Here is a 17,203-nt window from a genome sequence, read left to right as displayed (position 1 = left end):
TTCGATTCTCGTCAAGCCCACCTGAAGACTTATTCCAGCTCTTACGTGTGCGACCGCTAGGTTTGGGCCGATGTATTGACTGGGCTGTATTGGAACAGGTCAGACTAGTTGATGAGGTCCGTGCTTTCATTACTATAGCACCATGGGACCGTTTCTTTGATATTGTCGAGCCCACATACATGGAGCTTACTCTAGAGTTTTGCTCGGCGTTCCACCTTCAGCGAGTAATGTCATCACATGAAGAGCACGGTACCATTACATTCTGACTTGGTTGCTTAGTACGATATATGAGCGTCCCTAAGTTTAGCACAACTTTAGGCATCTACACCGATGAGTTTATAGTGCCGATAACTTTCTTCACCTCCACCGTCACATACATCACTCACCTTCGTACTGTTGGACGGATCTCACAGCTAGTTAGATTTGTTATGACGCAAGTCACTCGAAGATGACATCTCTTTCTCCGACTCTACGATACATCCACGCCTTATTAACTTACACCTTGACTGGGAGGAGAGAGAGCACCGGCGTCGTTAGCACCACCGATGCTTACTTCCTATGGAGCATGGCGACTGATCATGTATGCATTTCACCACTAGACAGACCGCCATAAGAGAGGCCCCATCTGCCTTGGCCCTTACATGACTCACCTTGCTCGACACTTCGACCTTTTTCACACTCTAGAGATGTCAACCACACTCACACTAGTAGGCTAGATATCTCCTCAAGGAATATTGAGTATGATCCACATGAGGATGATAGAGTGACACCGTGGATTCAACCCCCTCAATACAGACTTGTTCAGTGGGATGACCAGGATGAGCCAGAGGACATTACTGATAATGTCCCTCCCCCTCACGAGGACCCACACCCACCACCACCACCACTTAGTCACTGACCTCCTACTGCCAATTTGACAGACATATTCGAGTGACTTACTCGCTTTGAGCAGCAGTGTTTTGAGTGGTTCGACAGCATCGATGCCACTCTTCGACAGATTTGCCACCACCTCCACATCTCTCCTTCAGCACCGTCGACCCTCGACGCATCTGATGATGAGGACCTTTGAGTCTATTTATTTATTAACATTTTTATTTTTATTTTCATTTTATTTTGTCTTTTATTTACTTTTAAAAACTTATGTTTTATATTTTGAACTATATTTATCTTTATGGTTTTCTCGAGTAACCCCTTAATTCTCTTCTATAGTTGTGTTTCTTTTCTTACTAATAACTCAGAATCATGCCTTTCATTAGCATTATCTACAATTCTAGCTTTCGCTCTTTCAAGGAGTTCATCTAAAATTTCAGGGCAATTTCGCTTCTCTCCCTCTCTTATGATCTTATGCTTATATTGCTATTATATATATCTTTGTACATTGAGGACAATGTACATCTTAAGTGTGGGAGGTTATTTATGTAATTATTAGAAAATCTCTGAATTTTTATCTTATTCTCAAATAATTTTCTCATGTCATTATTAGAGTAAATTTTGATTGATTTATGATTTTTATTAATATGTTTTGAATTAAATGATAAGTAACTGTGCATTGATTGTTTAAACTTTAAAACATTAGAGAATCAAGCATGATAAGTTGACTTTTGAGAAGTAAAATTGCTAGGTTGTTCCCCTGAATTGAGGTATTATCTTAAAGTTTTGAATTCACAAGATTGACATAAATACCTATAATCTTTGTGAGATTTTGAGCCTTTTAGAGCATATATCTTTCTTGCTCACTGATTTTATTGGTTATGAGTGTGTCAACATTGATTTGCTATGTTAGAACTTGCTTTGATTATGCATGTAAGACCACACCTTTGATTTGATATACTTAAATGATAAAGGTACTTAGGTTTCAACCTATTTACTCCACAAAAAGCTTACCCACATAATTGACCCCTAGTGAACCCCTTTGAACCTTAACTATTATTTCTTAATTTTCCCTTTAATATTAACCCACAACTTAACCATTTTTGATTCGTTAAGAATTTCTCCCTTTACATTGACTCATTTTTATCGAGATTTGATATGATTAGTTACCTAGCTATGTTCGTTCATTCTAGTTGCTGAGTTATTTCTTACTGTATACTTTCCATTTTTATACTTGTTCTTATTCCTAAAAAAAACGTATACTTATATTCATTCAGTTGCATATCGTTCTAAAGAGCTTGGATAAGTTAAAGTTGTTATATTGAGAAAAGGTTCACATCATTAGTTTCGGATAATTCGAATTTTGGCATTTTTTTTTGTAATTCAGTAATTAGCTTTATTTTTTCTAATTTTGGTAATTTATTAAATTAATCTCGATTCTAACCCTCTTTTTCAACCTTTATCTGCACCTTTAACGCAAGCCCCATTACAACCCGGTTAAAAACCTTTTGATTTATGTATCATCTCATTCATAGTGGTGGAGATTTGATTTTCATGTAAGCCTATGGTAATAACTTTTATTGTTTGCCTATTGAGTGTTTAATTATTGAACCTTAAACACTTTGAGTGATTTGAGTGAATCATTAGTGAGGATGTTAACCTTGTCAATTTGGAATTAAAGGTGATTACTTAGATAAAGGGGGATACCTATGATTTTATGATTTAAATGCTCAATTTGGATTGTTTGAAAATTTAATGTTCTTTTAGTTATGCACTTAACGTATAATTACCTGTGGATTATTTCGAACATTATTGATGAGAATTATAAGTTGAGAAGAACTTATTTTAATTGTGAGTCAAGATTTTGCTTGAGGACAAGCAAATGCTTAAGTGTGGGGATATTTGATAAACCGTAATATATACATATTTTTACCCCATGCTTGGCATATTTATGAATGAGTTTTCCTTGATTTAAGTGAATTTGATGCTCCTAATCCTTTAATTTCATATTTTATACTCCGGAGAGCTTAGGATAGCAAAAAGAGCAAAAAACGGGCCAAAAAAGGGACATTGGGACTAATTCAGTGTTTCACACGGCCTAGGCGCTTCCACACGGGCAATTCACATGCCCGTGTGTGACATACGGGTAGACCACACATCTGTGTGTCATGGCCATGTCGACACTAAACCAAGTCAAAATTACACACGGCCTGAGCACCTTCACACAGGCGTGGCAACGGTTGTGTCCCTGTCGAGCCCAAGTCTAATTCTACTCAGAAAAGGCTAATTTTGAGGGTTTGAAAGCATTCCACAGTCTATATAAATACCTTAGAAGAGGATTAAAGGGAGACACGCAAAGTAGAACGCAGAAAACACTTAAGGTCAGCCATCGGAATCATCCGGAAGCATGATCTCTTTCAAGACTAAAGATTTTCATTCAATTTCTACCGAAGTTTTTGGGTTTCTTTATGTTTTGTTGTTTTCCCAATTTTGAGATGTTTCCCTCTATTGTTATGAACTAAATTCCCTAAATACTTAATGGAGATGAAACCTAAGATGAATCTTATTACTATTTGAATTATATGATAAATACTTGTTCTTATTCTTAATTGTGAGTTTAACCCTTTCTTTAATATTCCAAGATATTAATTTAGATTCTTGATGTGCTTATTCAGTAGAGCAAAAGTCTCTATTTAAGAGTAGATCGTTCATAATTAAGCGGAGTTGCATGCAATCCTAGAGATAGGATGACATAAATCTGCCGGATTAGAGTCACATCTAATAAGGGAATCCATAGATAGAGTTAATACGATAATAGGAGTTTTAATTAGAAAGAGATTTCGATTAATCAACCTAGATTCAGTTGTTTTTAGTCTCGAGAGAGATATTAACATAAATCAGGGAATCCTACAGATTAAGTCAAGTAAATAAATCATCTAATTCAGAGGTAATAAGTGAAGTCTAGGTGAATTCTTCCTTGGGTATTGCCTTTTCCATCGGTTTTCCAAAAGTATTTTCCAACTTTGATCTCTGTCGCAATCTTAGCTAATTAGATAATTAATTTTAGATTAAAAATTCTCTTAATTATTAGGCTAGATAATAAAAAGACAGTAATTACTAGTACTTTTAGTCCTCGTGGATACGATATTTCCGGTTTCACCATAACAATACTACTGTTCGATAAGTGCGCTTGTCTTGGTCAAATTTTTAGTTAGTTTAGTGATCATCACTATCTCTTATAATGTAGTGTTCTTCCAATAAAATTTTCTCTTTACTGTTCTTTAAGTCTTAATATTGATCAAGACAATTTTCATTCATGGGATTGATGGAAATTTGTTTTAGATTGATGGAAATTCGTTTTAGAAACATGTCTAATGAGATTATGTTTAACAAAAAAAATGTATAATACATTGATTTTGTGGTTATTATTAGATTTGTACTCTAATGTGTGAAATTTAACATGCTTAAAAACCAATTATAGTTAAAGATTAATTGTTTTCAAAAACCTTTTGATGGAAAATTTTAATTAAATAAAATATAATTAGTATTTTTGTACATTAATTAATTTTAAACCAAAACTTGAAACTACACCATTTATGGTTCTTTTTAACACCCTAAAAATCTTATATAGCTTCAATTACAAAGAAATGGGCAAAGCGGATGAGAAGAGTAGAAGAGAAGCAGAAATGGTGAACGAATAATGGAGATTCCAAGAGTGAAAGGCAAATTGAATATTGTAACTTTTTTCTGGAACCTGAACCAGCTTGATCTTCCATTAAACAATGACTGGAAAGCTTCCTCCACCTCCTCATCTGATAGCCCCCAAAGATCCTCACTAGGAAATATAACCCTACAATTTGTAAGATGGAATTGGATTCATGCCCCTATCGTTGAAACTCTCAAATTCTGGCGGCACTCCCTCAAGCATGGTTTCCAAATTTATCAGCCTTTACGTTGAGCCTTGTAACAGTGTAGAGATTTATTTATTACTCATGTCTATTACACCAATGATTATTCCTTCACTCATTTTGCTTGTAGTTAAAAGATTTGTCAAAGAATGATCATTTAGCCCTATAAAGTCCCAGCTTCGAGTTGTATGAAGCTTGTGAATTCAATTAGGAATCACTTAAACAACACTAGGAAATGCTGCAATTTGTAAGTGATCTTTTTAGTTCTTAAAGTTGTAGATGCTAAAAATAAAACAAAATCAGCCAATGCAAACTGTTGCGGGACATTATATCACCTTCAATTTCTTTTTCCTGATAATCTATCAACCTTCTGCAAACCTAGAAAAACCATGTTTATGGTTATAAAACATTGAAGTTTTTGCTGCTTCCTTATTGAGATTCAAATTTCTAATTAATTATAAAATGACATGGAAATTATGTGGAAAAAAATAAAGGGTTAAAAAAAATACATTTCATTAAGTTAACTGCCAACTCAACAATCTATTAGTAATTGTAACTTTGTAAAGTCAAAAGACTTCAATAAAAAAATTTCTAATAGTCACGTGACAAATTATGCAATTTCGTTTTATAAATATACTAAACATATATATGATTTTTCTAACAGGCTGGAAGAGTTATTCGTGACAAGCATGGTAAATGGATAGAAGGCTACTTTAAAAGCATTAGTATATGTTCTGCTCTTAAAATATAGTCTATTTGAAGAAGGGTTTTAAGAAGGTAATTTTACAAAGTGATAACATGAATGTGGTGCAACTTCTGAATACTAAAGAAAACAAGGTAAACTTGATAACAATAAAAGCTATTCTGAGATTTAGAGAAAGAAGAAATCAATTTTGTATTTGGACTAAAATTCTGCCTTTGTACACTTAGAATTAACAACTCTATAACCAATTTGCTAACAGTCTTTAACAATCTTAGCTAACTCTTAACTGCTTGAATATACATCCTTAACATCCATCCATCTTCTCCACAAGTAAGACTCGAAGAAAATTCTGAAACCTAGTAAACAACGTCACTGAAAGCGGTTTGATAAGAGCATCAGCAAGATGATCACACGCAATAACTTCACCAACCACAACCGTTCCAGCAGCAACCTTTTCACGAACAAAAAATAGGTCAAGCTCGACATGTTTAAACTTAGAGTGTAACACAAGATTGGCGGCAACAACAACTGCACTGAAACTGTCACACCAAATATTAGAAATATCATCAGACGTAACATGAAGTTCCTTAAGAAGAGACAGTAATCAAGTAACATCACTAGTAGCTGCGGCAAGACTTCTATACTCAACCTCAGCCGTTGAACGAGACACCACTTGCTGTTTCTTGGAACACTACGACATAAGAGTTTGACCAAAATAGACATAGTATCCTAATGTCGAACGGCGATCGTCAAAATCCAACCCTCAGTTGGCATCAGCATACGCAACCAAAAACAACCGAGCAGACGGATGAAAAATAACCCTAAAGTCAAGTGTGCCACATAAGTATCGTAGAATCTGCTTTAGAGCTATCATATGAACAGTAGTAGGACTATGCATGAATTGATAGATTCGGTTTACGGCATATGCAATATCAGGCCAAGTATGAACAACGTACTGCAATGCTCCAACAAGACTCCTATACTCAGTCAGATCATGTAATCTATCTTTGCCACCTTTAGATAAAGGTGTTGAGCTAACCATTGGTGTAGGAACACTTTTTGCTGTAGATATTGAACTTCGGTCAAGAAGATCATGGACATACTTCTTCTGGCATAGATGAAGACACCCGGAGGAAGAACGTGTAACTTTAATCCCGAGAAAATAGTAGAGATCACCCATATCCTTAAGCAAAAACTCATCATTCAATAACTTGATAAACCAGTCGATAGAGGTAGATAAGCTGTCGGTGATGATAATATCGTCGACGTACACAAGAACATAAACAGTAGAATCGGGCTAAACCCGCACAATTAAAGAAGCACTAAATTTTGAACCAACAAAACAGACTGAAACAATAAACCGCTTTAGCTTCTCAAACTAGGCCCGAAGAGCCTGTCGAAGACCATATAGAGCTTTCTTTAGAAGACACACAAGAGGCTTGCCATTTGAATCAAACTGAACATACCCTAACAGTTGATGCATAAAAACCTCTCTATCAATATCACCATTCAAGAACGCATTGTTCACATCAACCTGACAAAGAGACCAACCTCGAGATACAACAATAGATAAAATGATTGATAATAGCAGGTTTCACTACTGGACTAAACGTATCCTGAAAATCAAAGCCTGAGACTTGGGAACAGCCTTTGGCGACTAATCGTGCCTTACGACGAGCAATAGTGTCATCAGGATTCTTCTTGACCTTGAAAAGCCACTTACACCCAACAACCTTGCGGTTTGGTGGCAGCTGAACAAGTTCCCAAGTAGAATTACGAATAAAAGCATCGTATTTAGCCTGAGCTACAGCACGCCATTTAAAGGTAGAAAACACTTCTTCAATTGTAGACGATTCTATAGCTTCAACCGTCATGAATTTTGGTTTAAAAATACCAGCCTTTGATCGAGTAACCACTGGATGTGCATTTATTGTAGGTAAAAAAGACTCCGGACATAAAGGTATGGCAACAGTAGGCGTAGAAGATGACGGATCACCAGTACTAGTGGTTAACGACCTCGAGTCAATTAACGCTTGACTTGGAACCACCCTATCCTGAGGAACCACAGACGTTGAGTTTGTAGACTGAGAAGACATAGTTTTGACCAAAGGAACACAAGTAGGTATAACAGTAGGCAAACCACTAAACCTCGACGTAGCAGAGAATGGAGACAAAAATTGTTGTTCATCAAACTCCACATGATGGGAAACTATAATCTTACCATCAGGAAGAAGACACTGATATCCCTTGTGTTGAGGACTATAACCCACGAATGTACAGGGCTGTGATCGAAAATCTAACTTATGACATTGAAACGGGCGCAAATATGGAAAACAGCAACAACCAAACACCCGTAAGTGATCATAGGTGGGATCACATCCATACAGAGCTTTATATGGAGTCTAGCCATGCAGAACGGACATTGGAAGCCGATTGATGAAATGGACTGCACAACAAAATGAATAGGCCCAAAACTCCATAGGGAGATCTACTTGAGCCAGAAGAGTAAGCCCCATATCTACAATGTGCCGATGCTTGCGTTTAGCCACCCCATTTTGTTCAGAGGTATGTGGACAGGTCAACCAATGAATTATCCCTTAAGACGCTAGAACAAACGTGAATGCGCGATACTCTCCACCCTAATCACTTTGAAATTGTTTGATAGTTTTGCCAAACTAAGTCTTAACTAACGTCTGAAACTGACGAAAACAATCCACGACTTGAGACTTTTGACAAATCAAATAAATCCAAGTAAAACGGGTACACATATCAATAAACGTCACATAGTACTAGTTATTATCATAAGCAACGGGCGCAGGTCCCCAAAGATCCGATACAACCAAAGCAAAAGGATCACTATACTTAGTAGTCGAATCAGAAAAAAGACGACTTATGAAACTTTCCTTTTTTACAAGCAAGGCAAACATTATCAAGAGAAACTTTATTGACATTAATATGACACTTATTAAAAACATATTTGACAATCGACACGGACGGATGCCCAAGACATTTGTGCCACAACAAAAAAATATCATTTGTACCAATCTATCTCTGAATTCCCACGTGAGCAATAAAAGGAGCTACAATATTGTGAGCCACGCCATTTTAAACAGACGTTCCTGGTAAGGAAAAACGATACAGCCCATCACGAATTTGACCCTTCAGCAAGATTTCTCGTGTCACGCTGTCCTTAATAACACAATATGTTGAGTGAAATTCAAAAAACACACCATTGTCAGTGGCAAACTGAGATACAGATAGTAGATTTTTACCTATAGCCAGAACGCACAAAACATTAGATAACCGAAGCAATTTAGAGTGTGTATTTAAAACACCTTGACCAATTGACGAGATCTTAGCGGGCGCTCCATCACCCATTAAAAGAGAAGACGTACCTTAATACGGGGTAGCATCATTCAGAGCGGACGAATCCCTACAGCCATGATTGCTGGCACTTGAATCGAGATACCACGACGTGGTACCTATCGGTACTGAAATATACGAATCAGTGCTATCATTAATGCCAAACTGTGCAGAATTAACATGAGACCTGGATGAGTCAAAATAACAAAAAACATGAAGGTCACTTACACGAGGAAGCCTGATGCACGGATCAGACCCGCAGTAAACACGAGCTCGCGGCTTAATGTGCCAAGGAATTGCCGATTGACCACCAATCGGCTTCAAACCAAACTGCACATTGTTAGTAACAGGTTCATTCGGCCTTTGAAGTCCAAAAATAGGCCCATCATTGCTCGATCTACTACCATGTGGCCATGAAAACCATGCCCCAAGTGGCACATTTGTTGCACATGGCTCACAAGCAAACATGCCTAGCACCCCACTATTCGGCCGAATACAATGATTAAATTCCTTTGGCTCTTGAAAAAAAATTTGACCAGCACCCCAATTTTGACCGACTTCATATCCAACTCTAGGGTGTTGGGGATGTTGAGCGATCCAACCATCTCCCCCAAAAGCTTCTTGAGATGAAGGGTACCCAGAAGACAGACCACCTTGTTGCGGCACCAGAGTCATCACCGGCGACGTCTCATCACGATGGTATCGATAATAGCACCTTTGTGCTAGATGACCATACTATCCACAGATCTGACATTGGAGATGCGAACGAAAGCCCCTTTCGCGACCACGAGCAGGCGGACGACCACCACGAGATCCATCCACCACTTGCGACTGTGATCCTTCCACCAGATTCGCAGCAAACAAAACTTCTTCAACGTTCCTCGCCTAACGAGCCTCGCACTCAATAAGTGCATCAACCAAACGCTGAAACGGCAACAGAGCCATCAAACTCGGAAGGCAGCCCTGCAAGCATGACTGCTATTCTTTCGGCCTCCAGAATCCAAGAACCAGACATTGCAAGAAGAGCACATAACCCTTTTGTTTTGTCAACATAGTTTCGGATAGAAAGACTACCTTTCTTGAGGGAATGCAACTCGTGACGAAGCTGAGACTACTTCGCACTAGTGTCAGCCGCAAACAAACTAGTCGCCGTCAGCCACACATCACTCGCGGTCTGTACATCCGTGAAAGAAGATAGAAACGACGAACTAATCATGGAAAGTAACCACGAGGTGAGGAGGTTATCTTGTTGAGTGAAAATCGCGGCAAACGAATTTGGAACAAGACCTCCATCAGGTGCTTGAATAAACCGCATCGGAGCAGATACGGTACCATCAAGAAATCCAGCTAAGTCATAACCGCAAGAATGAACCTCACCTGCTGTTGCCATTGAACAAAGGTGCCCTCGTCAAGCTTCACCACCTCGTGTCGAGGAAACGAAATGATGATCCGATCACCAGTAAACACAGAGCCACTCAGCTCAACCGAATAAGAGTCAACAGAATGCGTGGTAGTCATGCCGAAAGATCAACGAGCGACTGATACCATGAAAAAAACCATGTAAACTTGATAACAATAAAAGCTATTTTGAGATTTAAAGAAAGAAGAAATCAATTTTGCATTCGGACTAAAATTCTGCCTTTGTACACTTGGAACGAAGTATTTATAGAGCTTAGAATTAACAACTCTATAACCGACTTGCTAACAGTCTTTAACAATTTTAGCTAACTCTTAACTGCTTGAATACACATCCTAAACAAATACAAAAGGGGTGAACTCCAATGTCGGGCTGATCCGATGCATTGTTGAGTTGAGGGACAAACATTGAATAGTCAAATTCTCTCATGTTTATGGGGAGGCTAATTTTACAGCTGATTTTATGGCCAACTTTGCTGCATCTGTGGCTCCTGGACTCCATCTTTTTGACCGACCTGGTGCTATCAATTTAGTTTTAAGCGATATTCTAGGAATCTCATATGACAGGAATTGTTAGTATCCTTTTACTTCCAAAAAAGAAAAATTTAAACTTGGCTATGTATCCTGAATCCTTCCTTTTGATCCCCATTTTAGTGGACAGTGGACACAACAAATGCTTCTATCTACATTTAAGAATCAATGTTTCTACAAAAGAATTTTTCTCAGAATCTAACGGAAAACCACAAACGTGAAACTGAAAAAGGAGAAATGATGACCTTCGAACCAACAGGATAGTCTCCTTCGGCGGACCAAAGACCATGTCTAACGTACCGACCAGCAGCAGAAATTTTCTAAGTACGTCAATAAACAAACCACAGCAACAGCAGCTGAAAACACACCGGCAGTGTTGGTGACTGCTATGTCAAGCCTCCTGCACTTATTCAAGTCAATGTGATTTGACGCCTGCGCTGGCTGTTATGACGTGCTGCAGTGAAGGCAGCGGCAGGATGATGTGAGGGGTTTTTTCTATGCTGGTCAATGTGGTTGAAATTGGGCCTGGAGATTAAGCTGGCGAATACACATTTCTGATTTCTCTCTCATCTTTGGTGCCCATGTTTAGACGTGCTAACACAAGGAACAAAGCTTTTTCTATGAAGCAAAGAGGCTAAAACTCCTGTCTGGGTTCTTAACTACCATGAGCAAGCTTGAAAAACCACACAGTAACAATCAATAATGTTTATTATTTCTTCAAAGAAATCAGATAATAACTACTTTTTAACAAAGGTTTCAAGAAATTCTATACAGTTTCTAGTTTCAAGCTATCACAATCGGAAGACATGGACCAGAAAATATCATCTAATAATGGCCACGCACCAACTCTTAGTCATCATTTCCTTCTCACCCTGCAACATAGAGCACCTCACCTCACCTTGTAATATATGACCTGTAACATCTCGCCCAACGGAGTCTTAGTATTCGAGTACTGTTCTATAGATGAGAAGGATATGATAGATGAAGAAGTGAATACTGTTAAAACTATTCTAAGAATAAGAGCTATGTGAGTGCGTACATAACGCCTTGATATTGGCGAACACTGGGATGGCACAATAAACTGGAACTTTGTCTAGTAAGGGAGGACTCGCCCCAAAAGCCTTTTTTGGCATACATAGTTTGGGAAAATTCCATTATAAGAGAACGAACCTTGAAATAAGAAGCTTATGTCAGCATTGGAGAGCACTCTGTAATGTTGGCCTTGAGCCGGTTAAGCTTTAAGGAAAAGAGAGCTAGGAATCAATTGAACGTGAACTAAGATAGTTAAGAACTAAGAGAAAAATACTCGATTAGTTTCCTTGAAATTTGTAGATTTGGATAAGATCACCGAATGATTGATGTGAAATTTATCAAGTCCCAATAAAAGCTTAAGTCAGATCAAAGAGCTCAAGAAAGGTAGGACAAGATATTTTCTGTCTCTTCCTTTATCTAGGGCTAAAGAAGAAAGAAAAACTCCTCTGACCTAAGTATAAGGCCCGATGATTAGACGAGGTCAAGGTAAAGTAAAGCCTGACGTATGGCGAGCTCTAAAGTTTATAAGTAGATAAACTATTGTTCGCCCCACTAGTGCTCATGGCGTGTACGTGGGCGCGTAATCAATATCGAATTGTAATGCAAAAATCCCTTAAAAGGGAATGAGTTAATAAGAAAGAAAGCTTAGTTGGATATTGAGGAAACACAGATACTAGGGTCGCCGCCAAGAAGGCATAATGTGCCAAGTGCGACTAGTTGGATTTTCAATTAGTGCTCTAACGAACAATGGGTTAAGACCCAAGAAAATGATATGTAAAAGTAAGATTGCTCGTACGTGTTTCTTTTACAACTGTCATGCATCTACAATCACATGAATTAAGTCGCGTGTCAAACATCTAACGAGGTAAGGAAAAATATCTAACTGACCGGGTAAGTGATAAGCACTGTTCCCTTACTTCCTCAGTAAGTATTCTCTGTCTATATAAGGATGAGGTGAAGGGAAAATCCACTCGCCTTTAGGATGAGATTGGAACGAGAGGAAGAGCTTTGAGATGCCCCTGTTAAGGTAAGTTTCGCAGCCTTACTGTCATGAGAGCAAGTCTGTTTAGCTTAGTAATGAAAATGGTAAAACTTTGTTGTACGATTCTGATATTCGAGTGAGAAAGGAAATGAACTGAATGGAAAGATCGTGACGAGTTTTCTGTGGTTTAACATTTCGAGGCTGCTAATCTACTCGATGGAAATCCAGAGTTGATGTTTGAAGCTGCCAAAGGTGAGGTTTTGTGAGGATTCTGAGTCTCTGAACTGAACCTTACTTGTATGTGTGGCTGTATGTTTCTAGATTCACCTCTTCTATTCTAAATGATTGATCTATGAAATGAAGACAGGCGTAAAACGCTGATTTTGTGAAAAATGCTTGTTTGATGAGCTTGCATGTGACGTTTATGGATGATATGCCTCTGTTATGAAAAAGTATGTGTATGATGAATATGTAAAGAAAGAATGAGCTCAATGATATGTTTCTATTCTAAAGGAAAATGCATGTATGTATGAGTGTGTGTGGAAGTATGTCTTTGTTTGTTATAAGTAAGTCTCTGCATGATTCTGGAAGCACGATTCTGTTTGTCATTAAAAGAGTCTACATGTGAAGGGCAAAGTGTGTTTCTGTCTCTGCATGAAGAGTTTGTGCATGAGTTGCATAAGTCTGCATGTTAAGTCTACTTGCGTATGAGTCCGTCAGGATAGTAAACACAGATTCTGATAAGGAAAAACCGTGGTCATGGCAGGAAGACCATATAGTGTAAGACCTAATTTGGGACTATAGCATCATATAAGGATACGAAGACCACATAGTGTAACACCTAGTTTGGGACTATGGCACCATGTGGGGAAAGAATATTAAGGACGGTTGGGCGAGTACCAAGCGATGAGGGGCAAATCTCAAAATGTTGAGTTTAGGCAAATCCCTATCATCGAAAGCACCATTTACCAAAATGTGGAAGCCTTTGTGGTTGTTCTCTGATAAATGGAAGCCTCTGTGGTTGTCCTCTGTTATACGTGAGTCTGTGAGTCTTTACGACCATATCTATTATATGGAGTCTTAGTGGACGACTCTGCGAATGCACCTTCGTGGCAAAATATGTTAAAGTGGATGTCTTTATGGTTGGTTCTGTTCTATGAGAGCCTTCGAGGCTGTATCTGTTAAATGTGCTCCCGTGGTGAAGTCTGTCAAAGTGGACGCCTTTGTGGCCATCTAATTATATGGACACCTCTATGGCTATCTTCTATATGAGTTTGGATGCCCTTGCGGCTATCTAATGTGAGTATGTGCCTTTGTGGCTATCTAACTATATGGACGACTCTATGGCTATCTCGTATATGTGTTTGGACGCTTTTGTGGCTATATATGTCAAAGGAAGACTTATGTGGTTATCTATGTCAAGGGAAGCGTACGCCTTTATGGTGGTGATGTTTTGAAGACAACGTTGATTGAGCGAACTCCAAATGAAAGCGCAACCAACGAGCTTGAGATGATGAAAGACTGGTGAGGAACATTTTATGCTGAAGCGGACGAAGGCTACCTTGTCCACCAGAATGAAAGGTGAATTAGAGCGAATGTCATGAGTTCAAGCCCCCAAGTGGAACAATTGTGACCAAGGTAAGAATGCTTCCAGAGTGCGAAAGAGGATACAGTAAGTGAAGGTTTAATATTCGTAACACTAATTTTAGTAAGTACCTGCTTAAGAAGTAAAGTGCAATGCTCTAAGCTTAACAAGAAATAATAAATAATTGCGTGAAAGTTGTCTCACTAAGTTCTTATGAACTTACTATGAATGTATCTGATTTCAGGAGTATAAATAATAGTGCGTCGGGAGACGATGTCAGGGTTATGCTAGGAAACAGTGGACTAAGTTGTTACGCATACGGAGGAAGAATGAAGGAAGAGGAAAAATTATCTTCATGGTTTATTTCAAAATGTAAAGGTAAACATACATTGTATATGGAGTTAATCGTAATAATATATACAAGGTATTTTAGGAGAAAGATATTAAAGAAATTTTGTTATTGTTAGTATAGTTACATAGGCGAGTAGAAAAAGTTTAGGTAAAATTTGTTATTGGAAATAACACCTAATACTCGGATCTGGTCGGGTTGAGTAGAGGGCGTCATATGGTCAATTTCAATAAGATCAATAAGAGAGATGGATGGGTAAGAGGAAGACATTGATATGATATTGGCGTAAAAATTTACAAAAGGATCTCAACCTATATCTTTTAACTTCGCAGTATGCCATATCAGCTTATTCGACAACAGCAATTTCTTATACAAGCGTGATTTTGTAGTGCGGAATATAAAAACAACAGAACAAAACAGATACCATTCATGATGTCGAGAATTACAACACCCTTAGAGAAATTTGTAAATAGCTAACCTGACGAATGGGGCCGATCATCCAAAGGAACAGGAGTTAATAGGGGTTCATTTGAGAAGAAGGCTTCGAAATTTCCGACCACAGTTTTACGCAACTCTTCGAGAGATTCCGTTGTGCAAACAGCATTATGAGGAGACATGACTACATTATCCAATGCAAGGAGCTCAACAGGAACATCAGGTTCATGCTCAAACACATCCAAGCCCGCACCTCGGATCTCTCTCTTAATTAAACACTGCACCAATTCTTTCTCATCAATGATGGGTCCACGAGCTATGTTAATAATGACCCCATCCTTCCCCAACGCTGACAACACTTCCTTGCCAATCAGGTGGTGTGTTTCATCAGTTAAAGCACAGCAAATTATAAGGGCGTCGCAATTAACTGCCAGTTCAACAACATTGGGATAAAAAGTGTACGGTACAGAAGGTTTTTTGCTTCTTGAATTGTATGAAATAGAACAGGGAAATGCCTCCAGTCTTTTAGCGACTTCTGTTCCAATACTTCCTAATCCAACAATTCCCACTTGCTTACCACCAAGCTGAAATTTTTCAATTACCAAATTATAATCAGACAATACGTACATAATTTAAATGTGAGGGGAAAAAAGGGTAAGATTACGACCTTATAGCCAAGAGGATAGTTTCCTTGGGTAGACCATAGCCCTTGCTTGACATAGCGGTTGGCTGCCGAAACCTTCCTCAGAACGTCGAGCAACAATCCCACCGCGGAATCCGCACAATCAGTGGAGAAAATGGTTCCAGCGCCGGCCACTGCGATGCCACGGCGTCGGCACTCGGAGAGATCAATGTGGTTAATGCCCTGGCTAGTGGTAACGACCAAACCCAGGCGGGGCAAAAGGCGGATAGTATCAGCGGTGACAGAACCGCTAGCTGATGTGAGAATGGCTTGTACGGACTGTGCATGGGTGAGCAAGAACTGGGGAAGAGGGAGTGGGGATTCGAACGGTTTCAGGAATTGGAATTTGGGTGAGTGGAAGAAATGGTCACCGAAAATGCTGAATGCTGTCGGGGGTTTCAAGATGAGGACATCGGGCAAGTCGTTTTGGGGAGGCTGAGATTGGTTTTCAGCTGCTACTGCCATTTGCTTTGTTAGTGCTTTTCACCGGTGCCGTGTGCGATAGGTGCGGATTATGTAAGATTTTTGTTTTTGTTTTGGTATAATTTGTAAGATTCTTTACATTATGGGTAAATGTTCTAATTTGAGCTGAGAGGGTGAAACCTTTATAAATGATTAAATAATGGTTTGAACTTTAGAGAAGTGTTCAAAGAATGGTTTTTATGCACCTAATTTTTAGGTAAATGCTAGATTTGTTTATAATAAAACATATAATAATAATATATTAGTTGAGAAGAAAAGAAAGCCAATAGAATATAATTTGAAATAAAACCTTGCACATACAAAAAACATAAACTTCTATTTAGCACTTTTAAAAATGTTTTGATCATTTTGAAAAGTTTAACTTTCATTTAAACATGTTTATGAAAGTTAAGCTCTTGTAATCATTTTTAAAAGTTGAGTCTTTATGTGAGTAAACCTTAAAAAGTTGGGCTTAATTTGAATCTTTAATTTTTTTTTTTTAATTCCGACAAGTCAAAGTTTTTTATTTATTTACTATTTGACACGGGTTGAGAACTTTTTATTATCCTTTTTTTTTCAACAATTATGATTTTTTTTATTTAAAATTAGTCACTTAATTAAGCAACATCATTTTTTGTTTTTATATTTATTAGGTGTCGTCAAGTATCGACAAGAGAGTGACATGGCAATTAAAAAATCAGTATAATAACAATTTAGCACTCAATTTTTGCGTATTATATTGATTTAATCATAATTTTAAAATAAACCCTCAATTTACAAATAGTCTCAATTTGATCTTATTTTAAAAATTTAAAGTAATAAATAAAAATATATAAATATTTTTAAGAAATTATTTTTCAAAAATAATAATAAATAAAAGAAATA

At 37.9% G+C, this 17,203-nt stretch overlaps 1 protein-coding gene and 1 long non-coding RNA gene across 10 annotated transcripts; one reads left to right on the top strand and one right to left on the bottom strand.

Moving 5' to 3' along the window:
- Positions 1-5,648: 5,648 nt before the first annotated feature.
- LOC108453317 (glyoxylate/hydroxypyruvate reductase HPR3-like) lies at positions 5,649-16,521 on the bottom strand. 7 transcript variants are annotated; one of them, XM_053031269.1, is made up of 6 exons: positions 15,842-16,521; positions 15,218-15,758; positions 9,073-10,382; positions 8,877-8,972; positions 8,712-8,753; positions 8,249-8,600 (listed from the first exon to the last, which is right to left on the bottom strand). In XM_053031269.1, the coding sequence occupies exons 1-3, from the start codon at positions 16,319-16,321 to the stop codon at positions 10,372-10,374; spliced, it is 1,032 nt and encodes a 343-aa protein (XP_052887229.1). In that variant the 5' UTR covers positions 16,322-16,521; the 3' UTR covers positions 8,249-8,600; positions 8,712-8,753; positions 8,877-8,972; positions 9,073-10,371. The 7 variants fall into 7 exon arrangements, 6 of the variants coding, with proteins under 6 accessions (XP_017606878.1, XP_052887229.1, XP_052887226.1 ...); XR_008286105.1 differs by lacking the exons at positions 15,218-15,758; positions 15,842-16,521 and adding exons at positions 11,037-11,464; positions 11,635-12,623 and having other exon boundaries at positions 8,249-8,753; XM_053031266.1 differs by having other exon boundaries at positions 8,249-8,753.
- LOC128295579 (uncharacterized) lies at positions 12,662-14,842 on the top strand. Of its 3 annotated transcripts, none has more exons than XR_008286106.1 (3): positions 12,662-13,057; positions 13,572-14,443; positions 14,635-14,842. It is a non-coding gene; the product is annotated as an uncharacterized LOC128295579 (long non-coding RNA). The 3 variants fall into 3 exon arrangements; XR_008286108.1 differs by having other exon boundaries at positions 12,727-13,057; positions 14,234-14,443; XR_008286107.1 differs by having other exon boundaries at positions 12,730-13,057; positions 14,229-14,443.
- Positions 16,522-17,203: the final 682 nt, after the last annotated feature.

Source organism: Gossypium arboreum, chromosome 7, assembly GCF_025698485.1.
Source record: "Gossypium arboreum isolate Shixiya-1 chromosome 7, ASM2569848v2, whole genome shotgun sequence".
Classification (NCBI taxonomy): domain Eukaryota; kingdom Viridiplantae; phylum Streptophyta; class Magnoliopsida; order Malvales; family Malvaceae; genus Gossypium; species Gossypium arboreum.
Note: the sequence above shows the minus strand (reverse complement) of the source record. Positions and strands in the feature narration are given on the sequence as shown.